At 44.3% G+C, this 23,595-nt stretch overlaps 1 protein-coding gene and 1 long non-coding RNA gene across 2 annotated transcripts in view; one reads left to right on the top strand and one right to left on the bottom strand.

Moving 5' to 3' along the window:
* Positions 1–82: 82 nt before the first annotated feature.
* On the top strand, positions 83–11,974 carry LOC148223762 (uncharacterized). The gene is made up of 3 exons (XR_015804101.1): positions 83–5,893; positions 11,337–11,372; positions 11,842–11,974. It is a non-coding gene; the product is annotated as an uncharacterized LOC148223762 (long non-coding RNA).
* A 41-nt stretch (positions 11,975–12,015) lies between these two features.
* Positions 12,016–23,595, bottom strand: part of CCDC3 (coiled-coil domain containing 3) — a 34,340-nt gene continuing 22,760 nt past the window's right edge. The window contains exon 3 of the mRNA XM_014883136.2: positions 12,016–13,936. Within this exon, the coding sequence (XP_014738622.2) occupies positions 13,661–13,936 (276 nt within the window). The 3' untranslated portion in view covers positions 12,016–13,660. The remainder of the gene's footprint in view (positions 13,937–23,595) is intronic.

The raw sequence follows: 23,595 nt of genomic DNA, 5'->3' as shown, positions 1-23,595 counted from the left end.
GCAAATTACTTATAAAGCTTTTATTTTGTGACTGAAGAAACAACCCCCAGAACCAAGATATTTGAAATATTTGAAAGCTGTGGTGAGCAACTGTTTTCTCAGAATTAGGTTTTGATGTTGGATTTTACCAGGACAGGTGAGATAACCTCCAATTTGTACTCTGGAAAAAGCACACCCGTGGCAAGATACATCTTTGGAAAAGTACATCCATATACAAAAATGCTGCCTGGAAGTTGGTTGGAGATGGTGTGTGACACTGAGGCACAAATACATGATGTGCAGTGTCAGGAGGAGCAGAAGATCCTGCAGAAAGACTGTGCAGTCTTCCCATGTGACATAAGCCTGAACTCTGACATTCTGTTCATACTAACGACCTCACACCCACCTGTGTGTAAATTAGCTGGATTTAGCTCAAATTTGGCACTTACAGTGCATAAAGGTCGATCCCACATTTCACCATGGAATTAAAATCTCAGCCAGGAAAATTTTCTCATGTTTTGGTTTTAAAGTCATGGGTCCCTCCAAGGGTCCAGTGGTCACAGAGTGCACCAGGCTCTTCCAAGCTCCCAGGGAGACTGGGCAGAAGATCACCCCAGGACCACTGAAATCCTCGTGCATGACATCATGATGGTGTCAATATTCACTTAATCTTTGTACATTTTCTTCACTGCTATGTGCTCAGCCACAAATTCTTGGCTGTTTGCAACAAGCGAGATAAAACATCAGTACAGAGAAGCCAGAGGGACAAGACCAAGATGCAACTGTAGAAAATATTTTGCTTGCAACCTTGCCAAGATCCACAGCCATGTTTGCACTGGAGGGAAGGGGACTGTCCTTACTTTGAAGGCTTTCAGAGTATTGGTATGCACTGAGGTCTGTCTTATGCCATACATCAGCCTTTCTTCATGCTACACCAACACCATTTCTCACTCCTGCTCTCCCAGAACTCTCCCATCCCAGAACCAAGGCTCCAGTGGGCTATGGCAGCTCTTCTTTCGTAGCCAAGAGGAGTTTAGAATGAGTGATACCTGTTGAAGCAAAATGCAGGTGCACAACTTCGAGGACCATCCAACCTGAGTAGGGATGGACCCCTGTGGTTCAGGAGTAGGTGATGCTGAGGAAGACTCATTCTGCACAGAGCTTTCAAGTCAGTGCTTGTGCAGTGTAAACAGTCCTGCCCTCTTCATGCCTACATTGAATCTCTTCCTTCAGGCCAAACCTTCCCAGCCCTGTGAATCCACAAAGCCATACTGGTCTTGTCAGGATCCCTTTGGGCAGCTTCCCATGGGGAGACAACCTGGGCCTGCACTGCCCAAAAGCAATCCCAGGACACTCTGAGCTGTCATAGGGATTACAGGATGTGCTCTTCCCATCATAGTATGCTTCCTCCCAACTCTGGACATTCCTGAGGGAGTAAATCCACCCACATCACCGTGGGTGTGTGCCCTGCCTAGCACATCTGAGTCCCTGTTCAGTGGGCCCTCTCAACCATGCTGAATTATTATGATTATAACCATTTTTTACATCTGTGGGGGTGGGGAAGAAGGACCATCTGGATTATCACTGCAAGTATTCAATTGAGTACTTCCAGATTGTTTGATGTTTGGGCTTTCTGGATTACATTGGGATAAATTCCTGACTTCCAAACTTTGTTTGCTTATCCTGATTTCAAGAGTTTCTTTTCCTTTTTAATCTTTGGGGGTTTTCTTTTTATAATTTCAATATTCTGATAAAGTTACGGTCAATTAATGATTCATTTACCTTCTTCATGAAAGTGTTTTGTTTAGGGAAATTAATAATAATACAGTTGAGAGGCAATTTGTTGTTCCCATCAAACTCACGAACTTTTTGCTTTCTTTGGCGCCATATAGACTCTTGTATGTTTTTCATTTTCCTTCTTTAGGGCAGAAGCAAGAGCTGTGTTCACATCTGGGCCTCAGCTTGCAGTCTAACAGTGACCAGAAATGCATAATAAATCTCAAACTAATGATTCTTTTTGTTTTAGGCCAGCTGGGCAGGTATCAACCATATTAAGAATCACATATCATATCTTCAAGTTTGCATTTGGTCGAAGTAGCATCTGAAATGTAACTTTTCCTCCCAGTCTTTGACCCAATGCAACTCAGAGTAGCACCTAAGTGGATCAGATCCCTGTTCCACTACAAAGAGAAACCAAAATTATGGTCATGGTGAGCCCATATTGACCTTCAGTGGGAGCTGAGAGATGAACTCCTGTTCTCAACAAATAGAACATGGGTACATGATGAACACACACTTGGAGTTATATGATAATACAATACTATAGGATGCAATATTATATTAACTGTACAATATTATTGTCTTAGGTTGCAATGCACAATGTAACCAAAAGTAAATATTCTATTACCATCTGTTAAAACCAGCTGGAGCAGTGATCTTAATCTCTTTCATGACCCATCCCTCAGCTCCAGGGGGATATCTTCTGTTATTGGGCCAGCTGTTAAAACCAGCTGGGGCAGTGTTTTTTATCTCTTCCATGCCTGTCCTCCCTCCAGGGAGACATCTCCTGTTAATGGGCCATTGGGTCCCACTGCATGACTGATAAAATTACATCATCCCATTGGGAGATGCTCCACCCAGGGGGAGGAGCCAAGCCTTTCCTACCTAGACAAAATCTGAGATTTGGATCATCAGAGCAGCCTTTTTCCACTGGATTTTAGAGGAAAACCAGACTCTTCTACATTAGCACTGGACCTTCAGAGGAAAACTGCACCTACAGGAGCACTGCTTCAACAGAACCACATCTGTCACTGCAGGAGGATGCAGCCACCATTTAATCAGACTGCTACTAACGCCATGACCAAAAGGGTGTCAGGTAGTATTCCGACTCTGTCAGTGTTTTTGTATTTTACTACTGTATTTCATTTTAATTTTCCTATTAAATTGTAGTTCTGAGTTGGGATCTCTCTCTGGTTTGCTTTCAAACCAGCAGAATTATACAATATTATAGTATTACATTGTCTCCATCAGACCAAAGCAGAGGGAAACATGGCATTAATTGAAGGTTTGGTACTATTCTGCTGTGCCTTGTCATGGCACACATGGATCTTACCATGTATTTCAATTACTTTTTGAGGGAATTCATCTATAATCAGTCTAGGGCTAAATTTTGAAGACAGTGTGCAGCTTTGCCACCACCAAACATCTAGTTCACTGTTAAGTCCTCTGTCAATCACCTTGGAGGCTTGAACTGAGGAACTTCTTCCCTCTCCAAGTATTTGCAGTATGCAGAGGGCACCATGTGCTTGAGTTTACTGATAGTTCTCATTAAATCTATGGAAAGAACCAACTGTCCAGCAATTCCTCTGGAAGAAAGTCAGAGACCTTCAGGAAAGAGCCAACAGCTGTGGTTAAGATGGGTTTGTTAGTAAGACACCTTGGGGGCTTCACTTATCTGTGCAAAGAAGGTGGTGACAGACTGATGAGATGGTTTAGCACTAAATGTGCCTGAACAGATGGAAGGGGGTCCTGACACCTGTTCCTGGAAGTCACCAGGTCCAGGGATACCTACAGCTGTGGATGGCCTGGCAGGGCTGTTGTTCTGTGCACCCAGACCATGGTCCCCAGCAGCTGATGGACCTGTACCAGGTTGTGCCCATTGCCACTAAGCTGGTTATAGTAAGATGAGCTGAGCATCTCCACTGCAAAGTATTTAATTCTTTAAATTCTCCTATGGCAATGTAATACAGTAATTCTGTTCAGTTTCAGCCTCATAACTTGTTTTGATTATCTGTGGCCTTATGGTGGTGATTTAAACCTACTGATTTATTGATTCAGTCTTAATTGGGTCCTGAACTGGGTCATTGCATCATTCCATCTTTAATTGCTTTAATGAAAGTCTAGCAAATTAGGCTGGTAATATGATTGCTTAGAGGAATTCTTGCCTGTTCATGCTTCTTAATGAAATCCATAAAAGTGAAAAAAGGAATGAGCTTATCCTACTAAATTGCCACTTGTATTATGGAGTCTGAGCAAAACTCAGAAAATCAATCTACAGTGTCCTTGGCTCTTCCTCCAAATATGTTTTCAGAAAGAGAAAACTTAGCACCTCAGCAAACATCCCCACAGAAGAAGAATGAGAGGACGAAAACAGTAAAATGTGAAGCTAAAAACTGATTCCAGTTCCCTTTTCTCAGATTTCCTTTAACTTTGTGAGGAAAAGAAGAAGACCTGAAAACCTACTTATATTCCAAAAGTGAATTTTAGCCCAGTAGCTAGAGTACATGCTGGGATCCCTCCTGCTCTGAGAGCACAAATCTCTGTGGGTTTTGAGGTCTTTCATCATGTCCCCAAAGGTTAGACTCATGTCCCATTCTCTTTGCTGTCAGTTTGGTGCCCAGATGTACATTTTAGGCAGAGGACTCGGCACTACCCGTGAGAAGGACGATTTTCTCCCTATTTTGTGTTGTGACATTCATAAGGAGCATGGGCGTGGCTGCCCTCCATCAACACTGGCCTGTTGCCTGAACAGTTCCTCGGCACCTCTTCCCCTCTGAATTTCCAGCAAGCTGCTGCATCTGCAATGCATTTTCTACCCACTGGGCTAATCAGCTCCATGTTGCCAAAACTGTCTATAATTTCTTAATGTCCCCCTGTTTTATGGCTGGAAATATGCTGCTTCCTCCCGCTCCTTGCTCGTCAGTGAACACTGCACTTGGCATCTCACTTAACCCTGGCTCCTGCTGCAGAGAAAATATCATTACTTACCAGCAGTGCAAAGCCCCCCACCAGCCCTGCTCATATAGCCTGAAGCCTGTTCCATAAAGAATACAAGGAATCGGCTTCAAAACTGAATTTGCAAAACCAAAGAAAATGTGCAGTCAATTAAAAGCAATGAGAATTAAGAATACAGCAGATGAAGAAGTTCAGATCAGCTTGACTCCCAGCGTGACAATGCATTTTATTTTACCCTCTAGGAGAGCAGGGATTTTTGTCCCTGCATGGGCTGTAAGGATGTGGCTGGAAAGCTTCCATTATCTTTTAATTAAACAGTGTGATTACACTTTGCTTTCTCCAGCCCATTTAGCCCCTGAGTCAGTGCACAGAATGAAGTACATGTCACAGGCACTCCGAGTGCAGCACTAACCACTCTCCATTGATCAGGGCTGGATCTGGAACCCCAATACCTGTCCCCAGGCTGCCCACAGCTCTGACTGCACTTCCAGTTCCCCTGCTCTGAGCAGGGACACCTTCCACTACACCAGGGTGCTCAAAGTCACATCCAACCTGGCCTTTAACACTTCCAGGGATGGGACATCCACAGCTTCTCTGGGCAGCCTGTGCCTGTGTGTCACTAACCTACTAAGAAATCCTTTCTTCCTTATTTTCTAACCATGCACTCTATCTTGGAGCAATTTCAGATTGATGGTGTTTTTGTCTCCATAGGGCGAGGTATCAAATATGTGGCCACAGAATGGACTTCCCAGCTGACACCAGGGTGTAACTACAGATGGTGATTTCTAGCAGAGGCTGTTAGCAAGTGGCAGCACTGGGACCATCACATTGCTCCCAGCCATGGTACAATGCTGGGGATCCACGAGTGGTTAAAAGGAGATTTGGCTGACTGTCTGCAGCTGAAGAATTTTCAGCCATTCGTTGCATCCTGCCTGAATTGCTGTGGATTTTCCACAGAAGTAATAGACTAGACATCAGCAAAAATATTTAGAGAAAATGTTTTTCAGTTGCAGATAGTTGACAGTTTGGATAGTACTTTTTCCATGCACTGAAGCAGAGACCAGCATCAGCACAGAAGCTCTCAACCTGAACAGTGTCAATACAGCTACTGAAAATGTTGTAAAGTCACAGCTTCCCTGCTATCCCAGTGAGCAGTGCTGCTTCCAGACACAATTATAAGGTAAATTTCCTATGGTGAGAGTTTGCTCTTCATCTTGTGTTCATGGGGAGCAAAATGTTTTGTATATGTAAAAAAAGAATAGATTGTAATCGAGAAATGAGCCTGAATCACCTATGTATGGACAAGAAAAGAGATATCAAGTTATGAGATATTTTCTTTTTACTAAAGAAATGGTTTAAATTCCTGCCAGCTTCCAACTAACACACTGTACTTACAGGTGCACACTGCAATTTCTAACATCTCTGAAACAAATAATTTGAAGACGGCATAACCCATGATCTGCTTTCCTACAGCAAGAACTGCTTTTCCTGGCATCAAGAAATGGGAAAAATAATTCATTGATGACAGTCTGTGACATTTTGTCTTCCTTATCTCTTTAGGCCAAGTCTCCAGCAAGCAGAGTATTTCAGAAATAATCATAAGAGAAATATTAAAGAGAGGAAAACTAAACAGTTGCTCTGTTCCCATGGAAATGCATGGGAAGAGTTCAAGCAAGCCCCCCTTCTGATGTGGCCATGTGTTTGTCCTTGGATGGTGAGCAGAGATCAGGCAGATCATCCTCTCCATGGTCTGCCTGGGGTTTACTGGCATGGCAGATAAATAAATGTCTTTGACCTTGGAAGCTCTCTGTTTTCCTCTGGGCAGGGCAAGTGGAACAGAAATGTCATCTGGGGCAACCTGCAGGTCTGCACTTTCCTCCTCCCTTTTTGGTTGGTCCAGCCCTTCCCTGGTGGATCCTGGCACAGCTCAACACAAGGATCCCTCTGACCTCTTCCCAAGCCACCAGTGACCTCATGGGAGCATCTGCCCATCAGTCTCATCTCCTGAGTGAGAGAGGGATGAAGAAATTGGTCTCTAGAGATTAAAAGCAGTGGTTTTGCCCCTCTGGTCAGCTGTCCTGAGACTCCACCTGGAGTACTGGTTTACTTGTCCAAGTGCTCCTCATCCTCTATGCACAGCCACATGGCTCCTGTCAGGAAGGATTTCCCAGTTTTCCTCCTTCCAAGCAGTCTGGGTATATAAGAAGTGCCAGATCATGGCAGTCCTGGGGAAGGACTCAGGTTCTGTATGGGAACAGTGTAAAAGCTTTCAGTAGTCAAAAGGGATCTCTCTGGGCTTTGCTCCAGCCAAGAGGACATTTGTCCCTCCTTTTTGTTGAGATAGCTTTCCTGTCTAAATAAGCAATCCAACTTTTGGCACCTAATGCAGATTACTGTGATTCACACTCTGCAAGGCTCTACATCTCTGGTGTGCTGGCACCTCCCCTCCCAGCCCCACTCAAGAAGGTGACAGTTCTAGAAACTGCAGCATGTGCCAAAAGTCAAGGGCCCTTGAATTCTCTTATGCAGACCTGCCACTGAACTGCTGTATGCTTTGAGTGATTTACATGCATTTTGCTGTCTTTGCTTGACTTTGAGTGGAGAGGCATCATGCAAAGCCTTGCTTAGAACATTTTAAGTACCCAGTGTAGTCAGTGGAAGGATGAAGTATTTTGTTGCATTTGTTCCCAGACTGTGATATATAGGCTGTACGTTGGCAGCTGGGGACCTTCCAAAACCATGTGGTTTTTGGTTTCCTTTTGACTGCCTTTCTTGCAGAAAAAATTTTAGGAGTCTCTAACAGCAAGTAGAAATGAAGAAAAGGAGCCAGGTCACTTTGTGTGCTCTGGATGTTGACAGCAATGGTTTGAGCTCACCTCTACTCTTCACCATGCTGCCAGGTTGCCATCCAAAAGCGATGTCTCCAGGTCAGCAGCTTTCCTGGGCCACTCCCACCACAGAAGGAATCACTTATCCATTGCTCTCCAGCCTGGTCCTTTACCTGGAGCTAAAGCAGGAGCTGTGCAGCTCCTGGCCACCTGCTGATACAAAACACGAGTGACAGAGGCTGTGTCTCTCTCCAGTGGAGATCCTTGGGCTCCCTTGCACGGACTCTTGATGGACAGTGTGTAGCACATGGCTGTCCCTTCTCCAGGACCTTTTCCACATTCTAATCCAGGTACTGGTGGCCACTTCTGTAAGAGTAGTTCTGGCCCTGAGTGTTCCCAGCTCCAGGGTCTCTCCTGTAAATACTTCTCATGTCCTTTCTGAGCTTATAGGAGCATCCTCATCCTTATGGCACCACCCCTAGCACATACACAAACCCCTGGGCACTGCAGAGGCATCCAGGAGATTAAGATGCAATAAAAATCTGCTTTTATCAGTCCTGGAAAGGCTGGACTGCCCAGGGAAGGACAGGCTCAGGAAGGTTCATTTAGTGCATTTGCTGGAATTTTAGCCATGCAGCACTACAAAGTCTTTGCTGAGCATGTGTGCATTGCAAACCCAAAACATTCCAAAGGCTTCCTGCCGACTTTTCTAGGGACAAGGGGTACATAGAAGGGACTTCTGTCAAATTCTGTCATGACTCCAAAGTGGGAGGTTGTCAAAGAAAATGCCACTCTACCGATTGTATTTTAACATTGCAAAACAATTATTTGCCACTTACAACTTTTTCTGAGAAATAGCTTGTGTTTGTGGAAAATTTTAGTGTAAAAAAGAATTACTATCCATAGGCAGATAACCAGAGGAGGAGATGCCATTACATGCAATCAGCATTAACCAAAGCAGCCACCAAGTGCTGGAACACTCTCACCAGGAGAAACCATCAGGCACCTCAGGAGTAGTGTGATGCCACCAAACCCAGCTAATGGAAAACCAAACAAGTCATAGAATCATTGAATCATTTAGGTTGGAAAAGACCCTCAGGAATATTTAGTTCAACAGTTAAACCAGCACTGCCTTGTTCACCACTAAACCATATCCCCAAATACCATATCCACACGTCTTAAACACCCTCAGTGACAGTGACTCTACCACTTCCCTGGGCAGCCTTTTCCAGGGAATGACAATCATTGTGGTGAAGAAATTTTTCCTTATATCCAAGCCATACCTCCCCTGGCACAACTTGAGGCTGTTTCCTCTTGTAGTCTTATTTGTTACCTGCAAGAAGAGCATCGTACAGTGTAGTGGTTTTGGACTAGGGCCTGGCCCTAGTCAGACTAGTTACTTGCTGAACCAAAAGAGAGATTTTTGGGGGTTTTCATCTTTACATGTGTGTTTCACAAAGGCATATAAACTTTTTTCATTGGTGTAATAATGTGTCAATACTAAAAATCAGACACCAATTGGTTTTTGTCAGGTCCAGAGGAGGTTGCCCAGGTCTTGGCAGGGAACTATTTTAGGAAATTAATATAAACCACCACATATAACCTCCTTTCTGGGTATTGTAAAGAACTATAAACTGTTCCCTGAACCACCTTTTCTCCTGGCTAAGCCCCCCAGCTCCCTCAGCTGCTCCTCATTAAACTTGTGCTCCAGACCCTTCACCAGCTCCATTCGTTCCTCTGGACACACTCCAGCACCTCGAGGTCTTCCTGTGATTGGGAGGCCCAAAACTGAACCCAGAGTTCAAGGTATGGCCTTGCCAGTGGCCAGTACAGGGACAAAATCACTGCCCTCATCCTGCTGGGCTCATATTTCTGGTACAAGTCAGGTGTCATTGTCCTTTTTGCCCACCTGGGCCCTCTTTGGCTCATGTCCAGTCTCTGTTGACCAGCACCCCCAGGTCCTTTTCCACTGGAAATCTTTCCAGCCACTCTTCCCCCAGCCTGAGGTGCTGCATGGGGTTGCAGTGACTGAAGTGCAGGATTTCACCTTATTTAATCTCATGCAATTGGTCTCAGCCCATCAAACCAACCTGTCCAGCTCCCACTGTAGGGACACCCTCAAGCAGATCAACATCTCAGTTCTCACCCAGCCTGGTGTCATCTGCACCAAATCCTGATCCCCCAAAAAGGTCACTCCTCCTAAAGACAGTGTTGCTCCTGCCCCACTGAATCCCTGCTGTGCCTGCCTTCCCAGACATTCCTGTTGGGATGGCTTGGTTTGGTTTCCTGCACAGCCAGTGAGCCCTCCCAGCAGTGCCACATGTGCTGGGACGTGCTGTCCTGCTCGCTGTGTTTGTTTCAGGGGATTAGGAACATGCCTGAACCCAAGCACATGCTGGAAACAATCTTTCACACGCAAAGCAGGCTGGTTTGGAGGGAAATAGGTGCATTTCTGTGATTAAATGAAAATAATTTGGGTTAAATAGGGAGGAAAATGAAATTTCCTTGCAATTACTTGGATTTGTTATAAGAAAAAATGACATATGTTTTCAGTTTTATCTGCTTTCTACAGTTTTGCCTCTATGTTTTTTCTCCTACTTTCAGAAATTAATTTGGGCTCCTTAGCCTCATTAATGGGAGATTACCTAGCTTGGCGAGAGGTTTTGTGTATTAGAAATAGGCTTTACTGATACAACTCTGAAACACTGATATGCTCTTTGGTTCCAAAACCCCCTTCTGCCAAAACCCAAACAGAATAACATGGATATTTCTCTAAATTATTATTCAAACATAAGGAAATAATTTTTTTCTCAATGGTTTTGGTGTTAAGGAGCAAAGAGAGCTGCTAACAGTGTCTGCTCCCCATAAATCCTCCCTCACTTTGTGGTTCTTCCCCAGTTATTTAGGTAGGGTTTTTAGATCAGGATGATATTGGGATTTATGAGAATAATTTATTTGATGCACTTTGTTCTATAAACATCCACTTTCAAAAAACCCAGAAAATTCAGTTGTAAAGTCTAAAAATTCAAGATGTTTTTGGGTGCAGATTACCATCTGAATTATCCACTTACGCTGTGGTGAGACACACAAGTCCTGTAAAAGTTGTGTCAGAAATAGTACAAGAGGAATGTGTTGATGGTTAAAAGAGGACAGTTCTTAAGAGGATCCTTAATCCTGTTTCTTTCCATCATTCTTCTTCTCTTCTCTTCTCTTCTCTTCTCTTCTCTTCTCTTCTCTTCTCTTCTCTTCTCTTCTCTTCTCTTCTCTTCTCTTCTCTTCTCCTGTCCTTCTTACAATCACTCTGTCCTGTTACTATTAATTTTGCTCTTTCACTTCTTCTTGTCATCATCTGTATCCATCAGGAAAAATTTATTTGTCCACAAAAACAACCCCACAGTCAATACAGATGCCAAAAATCCCATCCTTGTCACCAGTTGTGTCCAGCTGCTTGGAAACCCCTAGCATTGGTCCTGCAGATGTTCTGGCAGCCTTCAAGCTCCTGATATGTTTTTCAAAAGCAGATGTTACCAATTTGTAAAGCATCTTTGAACTTCTCAAAGGGGGCAGACACTTTTGGTGTTGTTTCTAACCAAATGGAGATATTTTTTTTTTGTCTTTTTGTTTTTCACCAGGATGATTTTTGGGTTTCTACACCATCTCTTGCCAACCCATTCACCTATGCCAAACTCAATTTCTGCATCTCAGTCTCCTCCCACAGCTTTTCAAGAGGAACATTTCCAATTATGCCTTTCCCCTTACTCTTGGAAATGACATGAAATTTTGTCCTTTTTGCAGGTCTCCAGATGAGCTGATCCCTGAAGTTGCTATGGAGTGAGTCTAAAAGTTTTAGCATGTGTCAGACCGTGTGTGAGCTGTACCAGCCTGGGTAGACATAACCCAAATTCCTCATTCCACTTGTGTTTCCTGCATGTGCAGCCTCCCTGGTCACCCTCTGGATACTGTCACCAGCAGGGACAGGCAATCAATGCTGACACTTTAATGGCATTTTCATTTGGGTTTGACATCCCCTGTTACTTGTCGAGAGGGTTAACTTGTGACCTGATCTGACTGCCAGGCCTTATCTCTGGAAATGATCCAAACCCAAGCAGGAAAGAAAGGGAAAAAACTCACAAGAAAATAACCTTCCTGGGCTTTGTACCTAGTGAGAGCATTTTAGGTCGCATTTAGACTTTGCATTTGGGGAGGTTCTTTTTGTTTTCTTTGCAGAATTAAAAAATTCTCACAAAACTTACAAGGGAACAAAATGTTTTACTTTTTTTTTTTTTTTTTTTCTTTTCAGGAAGATAAAAGGGGAAACAGGAAGAAAATTCCAATCTTTTCATCAAGCAACAAAAATACCAGCCAAAAGAAAAATATATTCAACACTGTGTTTGGAAAATCTGTAAGAATAGCAAAGGTGTAACTGTATTAATTATACTTTCTCAGGTTTATACAAACACTTATAAAACATAAATGAGTACCAGAGGGAATATTTTTATTAACATAAAATTAAAACACAAGCTTTTAATACCTATCATAGGAAAACCAGTTTATTTATTTAAACAGTAGTTTAGAAATCAGAAAATAAAAGAATAAAATGTAGTTAATTTTCTATGGATCTAAATTTTGGAATTAAAAGCTCTTGATGGCTTCTAGGGAAGCCTAAGTTCTGTAGTTATTCTCAGGAAACAGCATTGCTGACTCCAGCAGAAAACAATTTAAATTGTGGTGATGTGGGAGGTGGAGCTTTTGAAACCAGTGGAGCTTGTGGAGGAGTCAGAATCTTAAGAAATGCCAATATTATTTCAAGAGGGAAAAAAAAAGTATTTCCAAAAGGAGCAAAACTGGAAGGTAATGAGAGTCAGCTTCTGTGTTCTGCTTGGACTGAAGCTCACATTTGAAAGTTGATATGGGCTTTTCCAGGAGCAGGGAGAGTTTCAAGCATTAACATTATCAGCCACAGATACTGATGCCTAAATCCACACTACTTGAGCAGAAGTCAGTTTGTAAATGCCTAATAAAGGATATGATGGACTTTTCTTTTTTTACAAGATAACCAAGAAACAGGTTTTACTTCATATTTTAAGAAATTAGACTATATCAAATGTGTAATAAAAATATTTTCTATAGGATTTTAAAATATATACATATATAAACTACCTAAATTTTAATGCCCTGTTGATATTGATGTGGTCTCTACAGGTTCTAAGTGTAACTAAGTGAGGCTGCCCAGCAACCTCCATTATACCTCAAACAGTGACTACAAAACTTGAAGCTTTGTCCACACTGTAACTTAAACCTGCTTGAGAATGGGATCTGAAATTGCCTGCTGGGCCTGATCCAACACCCACTCATAGGCTAAGTCCACTCCTGACTCCAGGATTGGGTCTTAAACACAATCCCAAAATGATGTGGTTTCCAACCCAGTTGGCTGACCAATGATAAAGGCACCTGAAGGAGTCACTGAGAGCCTTGAGGCACTTGGAAAAATAAAAACTGTTGTGTATTTGATTTAGAACATTTAAGGATATAGAGGAAGAGCCTTTAGACAATTTGGCCACATCTGTATTTTGTGCTGCAGAGAGGCACAAACTGCCTGTCTCAGACACAGCCTATGCCCAGGCACTGGATGAAGACTTCAGTCAAGCTCAAGCAAGGCTGAGAGCGTGGGGGTGATAAGGGAACAAAGGGCATTCATGCTTTCATCCTTCCCACCACATCCATCTCTAAATCGGAAGCCTTGCTTACCCAGCCCACGAGGAGAAGGTAAACTGTCAGGATGAGCTCCTGTGTCAAATGACTGCAATGGCCCTGAGGGCTGGGCTGGCACTTCCATCAAAGACAACCTAAAACTGATGGTGGAAGTGGAGGTGGGTGAGGAAGGAGAAGCACAGATGACTGTCTGGTCCTGTGTCCACTGACAACAGCAAGGACATGGCTTTGGGCTGTGCCAAATCCAGCTGGCATTCCTGTTTAAACTGGCACTGTGTTTAAAGCAAGATCAGATTCATTTTCCATGCAAGGTTTGAAGCACAGCGTGGACAAGGTGTGAGGGCCAGACCCTGATCTAATGCAGACAAAATTCACCACTGCCATTGGCCTGAGCACTTATCCTTGCATTATACTTTAAGGTAGGTGCCATGGGAGTTCTCCTGCTTCAAAGAGTTGATATAGGGGATTTGACCACCAGCAGAGGAGAGTTTCTCACTGAGCTTTCGGTTCACCAGCTCCATGTGCCTGGAGTTTTTCCTGGCTTGCCGGAGAGACCTCTTGACTTTCTTCACTCGGTCTCGCAGCTGCTTGTTGCGCTTCTCCAGCGTCGCCACCTTCTGCTGCAGCTTCTTCACCCTGTCCTCCTCCTCAAACAGGGCCTTCTGCACCGAGGAGCACATGAGCTGTGGGGACAGCAGCACGTCAGCTTCACACAAAAAGTTATCACAGCAAGGGTTAATTCAGGCATTGCAAAAAACACCTCACAACTTTTCAATAGCAGAATGCTTCTTGGGGGGGAACTTTTACTTTGTTTTTATATCTTTTTAAGTAAAATCCTCTCTTTCACTTATGGATTTAGTTAAGACCCAAAATTGTAGATCTTAATGATACTAGTAATTCAAAATTACTTTTATGAACTGTTCTGTCAGACCTGTCCAGTACACTGAGGATACATTGAGTTTATGGAGAAAGGCTGCCTTAATTCTGGTATTAAACTGGAATTTGAGTCAAGGGATGCCACTTTTGGAAAGCTCTAGTTTTGATTCAGCTTAGCAATGGTTCAGAAACCCCAAACTGAGACGAGAGCCTGCCCTTTGCTCTTTATGTCAACATGTGAAATAAGGAAGCACCTGCCAAACACAGAATTGGTTATTTTGCCTTTCCAAGAACAGAGATCTTAACACCTCATGATATTGGCTTGTTTAAGACAAAACCCTAGAGGGTAAGATCTCAGAAGTCTACAGGAGAATCCACAATCCCATAACTTTTACAGAAGTTATTACAGGGGGTAATTGCCTAGAAACTGCCCCTCCAACTCTACCCTACACAACTTACTGCAGTATTGCCCCCAGAAGGAATATCAAGTTCTGGACAATCACTCATGCCAGTGGCTCTTAGGAAATAAAAAAGAGAGGTGGTTTCAAAGGTGCTGCCCCCAAGCCATCACTAGAAGAACAGCCCACTGAGCATTTTCAAATTCACTGGGTTGGGTGATGTGCAGTTGCAAAACATCTGGTGGACAAATCTACTTCCTCATCCTAGGATGACACAAAAGATCTCTCTTATCTCATGGGTATGTTTATGGTTTCACTTATGACAAACACCAGCTACAAGGGCTGCTGAGTAGTTTCAATGCAAAGGAGTTCAGTTCCCAGCACACAGCCTCACCTGGGATGGGATTCAGTTGCCTCCTCTTAAGCAGTTAAAAGTGAGACTCAGGTCTGGGCTCCTCTCTTTGCATTTCCCCTGTAATATCTGCAGGGAGAGACACCCTTCCAGGGGCTGCTGTGCACCTCCTAGGGCAAAGGGAGGAATCACCCTCTGAACACAACCCTCTGCTTTTACTGACCACAAAGACACCAAGTTCTGTCTTTTTCTACCTGGAACACACTTTCCAGGTAAAAAAAGAGGAGGTACCTGAACCTCAAGGACAGCTCCACCAAAAAGTTTCTAATTTAGAAGATCCACATCAAAATCAGTTTTCCTCAGTGCCTCCTGCTTTTTTTTTTTCTCTACAAAAAAATCCTGAGATATTTTATTGTGCATGTGGGAATTTCATCTTGCTGCTGCACTGTGAGGACAGGCAGTGTATTCTACTGGATTTATCTTCTAAATACATCTAGAAATTTTTCTATGTGTGTCAAGCACTCCTGGAGTCTGGATGGGCTTTCTCTGGCAGAACATTTGGAACAGAGGGGGAATCCAAATAAACAAGTAAATCCTGACTGTGATGATGAAGGATTACATGTTTCTTTCCATCTTACTTTGTAGTATTTTCAACAACTGAAAGTTAGGGAGGGAGCCTGCCTTGATGAATAACATTTCATTTGCTTTGGAAACCCCCAGCAGTGGGAAACCATGGCCAGTCAACACAAACACAGCAACTGCTTCCACTCCCTTGGAAGCTCTTGTTCCTTGTGCAAAAGCACTGTGGGGTTTTGCTATATGGCAAATTCTTGCCCCAACTGTTTTCTCACTGGGGTTTTTTTATAAATGCATGCTAGCGAGATGGGGAGCTCACAGATAAAGGGCCAGAAATTGTGTTGAAAAGAAGAGAGTTTGGTTTTGATCACAGTTCATTCCAAGAGCTCTTTGAAAACAGCCAGCACATCTTGGCTTTTGTGTTTGCCAAACCCTTGCAAAACCTCAAGCAGAACACTTCTTGAATTTAAATCCCCGTAAAGGAGGACACTGAGTTAGGGAAATGTGTTTGTTGGGAAGACATGAGGTGGAAACTCTACTTCACAAGAGATTTCCTGCATTTTCCATGGATGCAGTGGTAGGCATGGCCCATGCCAGAGTCCAGTGCAGAGGAACAAACACTTCATGCTGCTGAAGTGGGAGGTTGTGTGAACTCAACTGCATTTCATCTGTCTGGGCTGGCTGATGGGGGAATAGCAGACATCTGGGATAGTATTATCCTCATCCCAGAGAAACTCCCAAACATTTTGAGTTTGGTCCTCTGTCATCAGAGGTAGACCTGCTCTACAGAGCCACTCAAACTTCTCAAACACTATCAGCTCATTTGCTTATACAGTTTTTCTACAGTCCTCACTCTCCAGTCTGAAACACACTGTTCAGTGCTTAAATTATCTGGAGATATCCAGAGACATCACGGGAGCAACACAGTTCTAAAAAACGGAGGTATTATCTGAAATGCACAGCTTTGTTTGCCAGCAGGGTAGGTGATAGGAAGAGCCCAGCTTGATAACTGGATGCCTGCCTGCAATAGCAAGACTACCAGCTGGAAAACAAACACTTGGTTCCTTCTAGATGAGGGAAAATACTAAGGCAAAGTCCTCTCATTCTTACTGGCTGGTTACAAACAGCATTTTTCACAGGACTCTGCAGTGGGGATGATGATGATGATGATTATATTTAAATGTGAGCGCTGCCCTGCCCTTGCTGTTACTACCAGGGCTGTGATTCACCTGGCTGAAACCAAATTATCCTTAAACTGGTGCTGAGAACTGTGTAACTGTGACAGCTGTGAGCTCAGCACAGCCTGGACAACTAACCCAGCTGCTGAACAAGCTGGTGAGAAGTTAACCAGGCCAAGTTGCTACTTGAGTGCTTGGGAAATGAAGAGAAGGACTAGGAAATGGTTCCTTAGGCAAACCTTATAGGTAATTTTTCAAATTCTCTTCAAAAATTTGAATTTCCTAATGACCCATAATTCAGAAGAGTTGTTTGGTCTGAAGATCTGTCTGCATGTCTGCTTGTTCCACAGTTTTCTTAGGAAGGCATCCTCAGCAGTGCTACACTCAGGTTTAGAACAGTACCAGGAGATGTAATGAGAAAGGTGACAGAAGAACTATACAGATCCTGAGGATTTATCCCAGACAGCCTACAGCTGTGAAACTGCATATTAAATATATTTGAGTATTTGTCTGAGAAACCATGCCAAAAATATACCAAGTTTAAAGTTTCACCATATCTAGGAGATTTACAAAATCTGCCAAAGAAATCAGCAATGTAACAAATGGAATAGAATCACAGAATCATTGAGGTAGGAAAAGACCTCCAAGATCATCCAGCCCAATCATTAACCTAACAAACTAATTTTGGAGCATTACATTATAGGCATGCAAACCCCTTTCCAAACATCCTGAACTGATATATATATATATATATATATATATATATATATATATATATATATATAATTGAAATATATACACTTTTCTTATTGACAGACACACACTTGCCTTCTACAAGCTTGATCTGAGTGGCACAGTGGATAAAGGTGCCATGCATAAGGGTGTGATGGTAGTGCTCATCCACCACAAAATGTCCATAAGTGGTTGAAGTCAGTGTTACAGAACTGAAGTCACTGAAAACCCAGCAGTGGCACCCAAGTCTTGCCCTTCACCTACCCAAGGGAGAGATGTTGAGTCCCAGCTATCTCTTCATGCATGATCCTTATGACAACACTGCTAAAAACACTGGATCCCACTACCTGAAAGTCTTTCCAGTGGGAGTGAGTGTGTTGCATGGAAAGAAAGACAAGGAATCAAAGAATAGTGGGAGAGGTCTGGCAGAGGGGAGTATTGGGTTTGGGATGGAGTGACTTAACCTCCAGTTACTGGGATTTTTCAGCCAAGACTAACACTCGTGCTGAAGTGTGGAAAAGTCCCTGTCAGCACTGTTGAAGCATCGTGTTGGGTGAAGTGGTGGGGGCATGGCAGTGCTGAGTTTAACCACCTTTGCTTGCTGCAAGAACAGCACTTTCAGAGGTACAGAATTAGAATCCCAAGGGTATATCCAACATCACTGGCATTAATGGAGGCGAGCTGGGATTTCACCCTAGGAGACCTCATATGAATCAGCAAGATGCATAGGACCTGGATGGAGAAAGGAATTGTGGCTGTTGTTACCTTGCTGAATGCTGGGTCAGCATTTGCCACAGGAAATGTAATGTTTGTAGCACAACTCTCCATTCAAAATAATAGAGATGGGGATTTCTTCGGGGTATGAAGCACTGCCTACAGGAAGCCTCTGCCAGGCTACACCCACCCCAAGATGTCTCAGCACTGTTTTTCTTCCTCATTTCACTCCTCACTGAAACCAGATTTTCTCTTTAAGCTCCTTAGATGCAGCTAGTCAGGGGACATCATCTTTCCCAACAGTCATCAGAGAGGAATGGACACATCCTGGAGGAGATATCTTGCATACCTTAGACACTTCCCTTCAGTGGACCACCTTTGGAGACTCCTGCCTAGATAACTATCTCAGACTGGGATGGATCTCACCATGAGTCCCATCAAATGGCATCTGAATGGCACTGACTTCCCAGAGCAGGCTGCAAGGGCAGGCTACAGATAATTTTCTTGGAGTTTGGAGAGACTTGCCCTGGAAACAGACCCAAATCCATGTGCATGGACACCTGTGGGTCTTTAAAAAGAGCTTTGTTCTGACCTGCATCAAATCACTGCTTAATGTGAAAGTATCTGAGCTGCTGGTGGCTCTCATCTGCAGTGGGTGTTGCTGGCATCCATTTCCAAACCCCACACTTCCCCTTCAAACTCACAGCCCTTACACTGCTCTGGCTGGGGGTGGATTTATAGGATGCAGGGTCATTACAGGGCACTTGAGAACTGGTGAGAAGAGCCTCAGCCATGCAGAGAAGAGAGGTCCCTGGCCCCAAAACCACACCTAGAGCTCGTCCTGAGGCATTGCTTTCCCCTGGCACTTGGAGCCCTGAGATGCTGCTGAGAGAGTGGAAACAAAGATACAGAGTGACAGTCACACCGAGTCACTTCTGCCAGGATTGGAAATGGGAATATGTCATCACAGCCACTGTCAGTGCCCAGGAAGGGATCAACACCTTATTCCCTATACTTTTGAAGGAAAAAAGTCAATGGTTTAGCGAGTATAGAAACACTAATCTGGAGGACAAGAAAGAGAGAAAAAAAGGTGTAGGGTATGAGCCAGACTGCCTACCACAGGCACCTCACCCGTGCCAAGTGAGCAGATAAGTCAGTCCTGACAGTAAATCCCTAAATTCCCTGCCCAGGCAGTGGGAGACAGAAGGTCTCCAGGAAGAGAAAAATAAATCAAGAGGGTACGACCTCACTCTGGGGCATCTCCAAGTTCCTTTCCTCTGCTCACTGACCACGCAGTCAGCAAGGGAGGCACACAAGAGCCGGCCCGCTGCTTTTCCCCGGCGCTGAGGCACAGGAGGGACGCGGCTCCTGCCTCTTTTCCCTGGAACAGATTCCTCCGAGCCATTGGCCCGGGATGCCACAGGAATGCGGCGGTGAATCGGGAGGGGAGCTGCAGGGAGGGCTCGGGTTGTTCAGCAGGAGCAGCCGAGCTCTTGCTCCTCCGCTGAGCTCGGCTCAGCCGCACCTGCCCCATCCCTTGCGCCTTCTGCATCCCCAGGAGCTTCCCAGCCCCGCTCCCAGCAATGTGTGCCTGCCGACATGGGTCAGGGCTGGCGAAGCACAGGGTCTTGGAGCCCTCGGTTTAACCCCTGTGCAACTCTGCCAGCCTCACATCACCCTCCTCGGACTCCCTCCACCAAAACTTGTCAGGCTGGCCAGTGGAGTAAAGAACCGTGGGGTGGCACATGATGCATTGTGCAAAAAAGCAGCGACAGCAGCCAGGACCCCACTCCTGGCTCTGCACCCCTGTCACAGGGGATGGACAGAGCTCACTGCCAGGACAGCGAGCTCCAGGCTCTCAGCACGGCTCTTGCAAGGCAGAAACACAAGCCAAGCCAATGCAGGGTCTGCCTTTGCTCCTCATAACACCACGCAGGCTGGTGGGTGTTCCCAACACACCTCTGCCCTGCTCCAGGTCAGGAGAACAGTGCAGGTCTGGATTAAGCTGCTCCAGTACAGGTAAATGATCCTGAATGTTAAAATGCACTACTCAGCTGAGCTTAAAGGAAAATGTTTTGAGGAAGGACAAACAAAAGCTTTCCTCCATGATTTTAACAAGCAAATGTCTGTTTAAGTCTACCTTACAAGACAGGCTGCTTAAGAGATTTCTGCATTTTGCTCTGCCTGAACACTGAAAATGTCCAAATTACAGCCACCTTTTTTTTTTTTTTTTTTTTTTTTTGTCTCAGAGCTGATTGCAGTTTCAGTGAGCAGGGCTTCAAAAGTCTCTGTGAGAAGCCGTTTTTTCCCAACAATATGTACAGAACCTTTCCATTGCCACTGCTACTAAAGTTACCAAAACTTGCTATCCACTTTAATTTTCAACTCAGCTTTTTCCCACCTAGTATCACTATTGTCACAATAAAACCAATAAGGTCTGATATGCCTAAAACTACTTTGCTAATATACCTTACCCTGAGTGTATTGTTCTCTGACTGAAAGTTGCTGTGTGACCATGTCTCCATCTAAACTTGTTTTACTTGGCTTGTATTTCAATAAGATTAGATCACCATTCCCCCCACACATACACACAGAGAACTAATTAAATACCAAGGAAGGGATAAAACCAGAAAGATCCAAAATCAAAGTGTATTGTGTCCTTCCTTCTCACTGGTGGGAACTCAGGGAAAGGAGAAAGATCAGAGCAGCACAGCATCTTATGATTTTCTCCTATTTATTGAAATTTTTTAATTAACTGACCTTTACCTTGTGTTACAGCAGCTTCTAGAAACCTACTTTATTTTAGTGGTCCTGTCAAGTAGAGGGCATACACCTTATAGCACAGTAGCAGTGAAGGAAGTACAGTATATCCAAATATATCATCCCCAGATGCAGCTGGAGCTGAGAACCAGCATCAGATGGTGAAGAAAAATATTTATCTTTACCAGTATTAATTTGCATGAGAACAACACTGGTTTAAAGTAGCATTATATAGCTGGTTTGGGGTTTTTACATCAGGTATGACTTACTTCAGTCTAATGTATTACAACTTATAGGGTTCCCTGGGAGTCCTGACAGAGGTGACTGGTGTTTTGGTGTGGCAGGTGCTGCAGGGATGTCTGTAAGCTGAGGTTTACTTAAACATGGGTGTAAGGGGCACAAAAGAACAGGTAGAAGACATGGACTGTGGGAGAACAGGGGACACGTGGAAAAAAGGTTGATAAAGGTCTCAAGGAATTCAGAACCTCCTGAGGGTAAGGCCATGCCAGACCTCCCTGTACTCCTCAGCAAGTTCAAAGTGCAAATTCTTAGAGCCCACATCCTCTGTCGCTGAGGAGGGAAGAACTGGGATCAGTAAATAAATAATAAAATAAATGTTATGGTGTTATATAGAATATGAAGAGAACCTTTGTTTCTGTGTCCTGTAAGTCAAAATGGGAAAGAGAATCTGAGCAAATCCCAGCAGGCTGTGGGTGGGTACTGGCAAACAGCCACAGCGTGACTGCAATGCACTAAATGCTGCCTCTCAAGAAAGCAAAGAAATGGACATTTAATGTAACTGGAGGCCATGTCTCCTCCCCAGAAAATATATCATACCCAAGGGCATTTGTATGCACAGGGGGAGAACCCATGCTGAGAAAGGCAAATGTTTAAAGTTAATGCAAGATCTATAAAAGTCAAGTTCCCCTATAAATCTCTCTGCTCTGGATGTGTTGGCTTCACACAGCACACAAGCTGCTGCAGCTCAGCTGCCTTTACAAACAGATAGGGTTTCCTTGGCTGAAGGCTCAGCTGGAAGCCCTGAGCATGCCCTGCTGCTGTGCATGGCTTCTGGATTTCAAGGAGAAATTGCAGGTGCCCTGAGGTAACCTGCTGCCCTACGGTGCCACTGGGGAGGCAGAATGTTCACATCTCCCCTGAGCATCCATAGAAACTTCTGGAGACATTTCACTTTATTTCCCAAGTCTATTTGGGTCCAGAAGAGCATGGGGAGTGAAAAGGCCACACTCAGACTTGTATTTATCTGTGTTTGGTGGGTCACTTGTGGTAGTCTTTGCATCACCCTGCTAAAATATGTAACCTCAGTCCTGGGTAGGAAACATCGGCTTTCTAATCTTTTTCTACAGTCTTTACAGAGACAGAAATTCCTCTGGAGGATGAGTCAGAGGAACTAATTTAGAGCACGGAATCAGGCACTAAAACTGAGTTGAATAGTAAGGAAATAACTCCAACACGGTGCTTACGCACACAGTGGAGACACCCCTGACATGGCAGGAGCAGGACAAGAGGCTCTAACGAAGCCTTTCCCTGCAAGCAGCAAAGGATTTGTGAAACCCGTCTGGAAATGACGGCAGCAGCATTGAACTCAGGCTGGCTGAAACACACGGGCTTGACAAAGGGCATCTGCAAATGCTCCTGAGCTGCTCTGCAAGCCCAGAGCAAAGAGGAGACCTCAGCAAGGAGCTGTTTGCTGTGCCCCATGCCAGCAGCCAGAGATGATGGAGCCAGCAGGGCTGAGGACCAGGTCCAGCCCCCATGCAAGCATGGAAGTGCCACAGGTTGCCATGGGGTGAAGTGGAAAAACCTTGGTGAGGCTGAAAAAACAAGGACAAAGGGAAGGAAAAACAAACATCTGCAATCTGCAGTCGCTCTCTGACTAATGTCAGTGCTGAGAAAGGCACCAAATGCCTGAGAGACTAATCAGCAGCTCTGAATAACAAGCTCCAAGCACTAACATCTGGCTGAGGGGAGCTCACTGCTACTCACAGATATTCCTGTCCCACCAGGCAGCCCAGAGCAGCCTGTCCACAGCTCTGGCTGCTGCGTGGGCTGGAAATCCTGAAAGGGCCCCAGACCACCCTGGGTGGGATAAATGACAACAGGCTATCTTGAAGATGGCAGGATTTGGCAAATAGGCAGTTTTCAAGGTGGAAAGATGTGGTATTTAGGGGACAACCCTCCTGCTTGCATGTGCTCAGATGGCCCTAAGCATTTTGGGCATTAATGACTGTTTCTATAGGAGACAAAAGCTGTTTTCACTCTAGTAAATTCCTCAGATCAAGTTCTATTCCTGGGACACTATTTCAATTCTCAACAGAAATACAAGGTCAAGGAAATACAGAGTCATATTTGAAATCCAATTTTGTATTTACTGGACAAAATCTCTCCCTGTTGTTTTGCTGCATTTCATACAGACACAGAAACTCCCACCATGTGCTGCACAACTCACTACCTTATACAGGGAAAAGCTTTTCACACAGGGCTGGCTACAATGTCCATGGAAAATAAGGTCATAAGGGAGGGATGAGTCAGGCCTCCTCATACACACAAGCCTGGAGCACTCCTTCCAGCCTGATTTCAGGAGAAGGACTGCAGCCACAGTTACACAGGACAAAACGCTCACAGTGCTGGTGGATGCCCTGCGGTGAACTCTTCCCTGCAAGCATCTAAATTACAGAGCACACACCCCACTGCTGGTTAATGTTGCAGTGTGGCTCTCAACTGTTTAATCCTAT

Source organism: Sturnus vulgaris, chromosome 5 (assembly GCF_052056855.1).
Source record: "Sturnus vulgaris isolate bStuVul1 chromosome 5, bStuVul1.hap1, whole genome shotgun sequence".
NCBI lineage: Eukaryota > Metazoa > Chordata > Aves > Passeriformes > Sturnidae > Sturnus > Sturnus vulgaris.
Note: the sequence above shows the minus strand (reverse complement) of the source record. Positions and strands in the feature narration are given on the sequence as shown.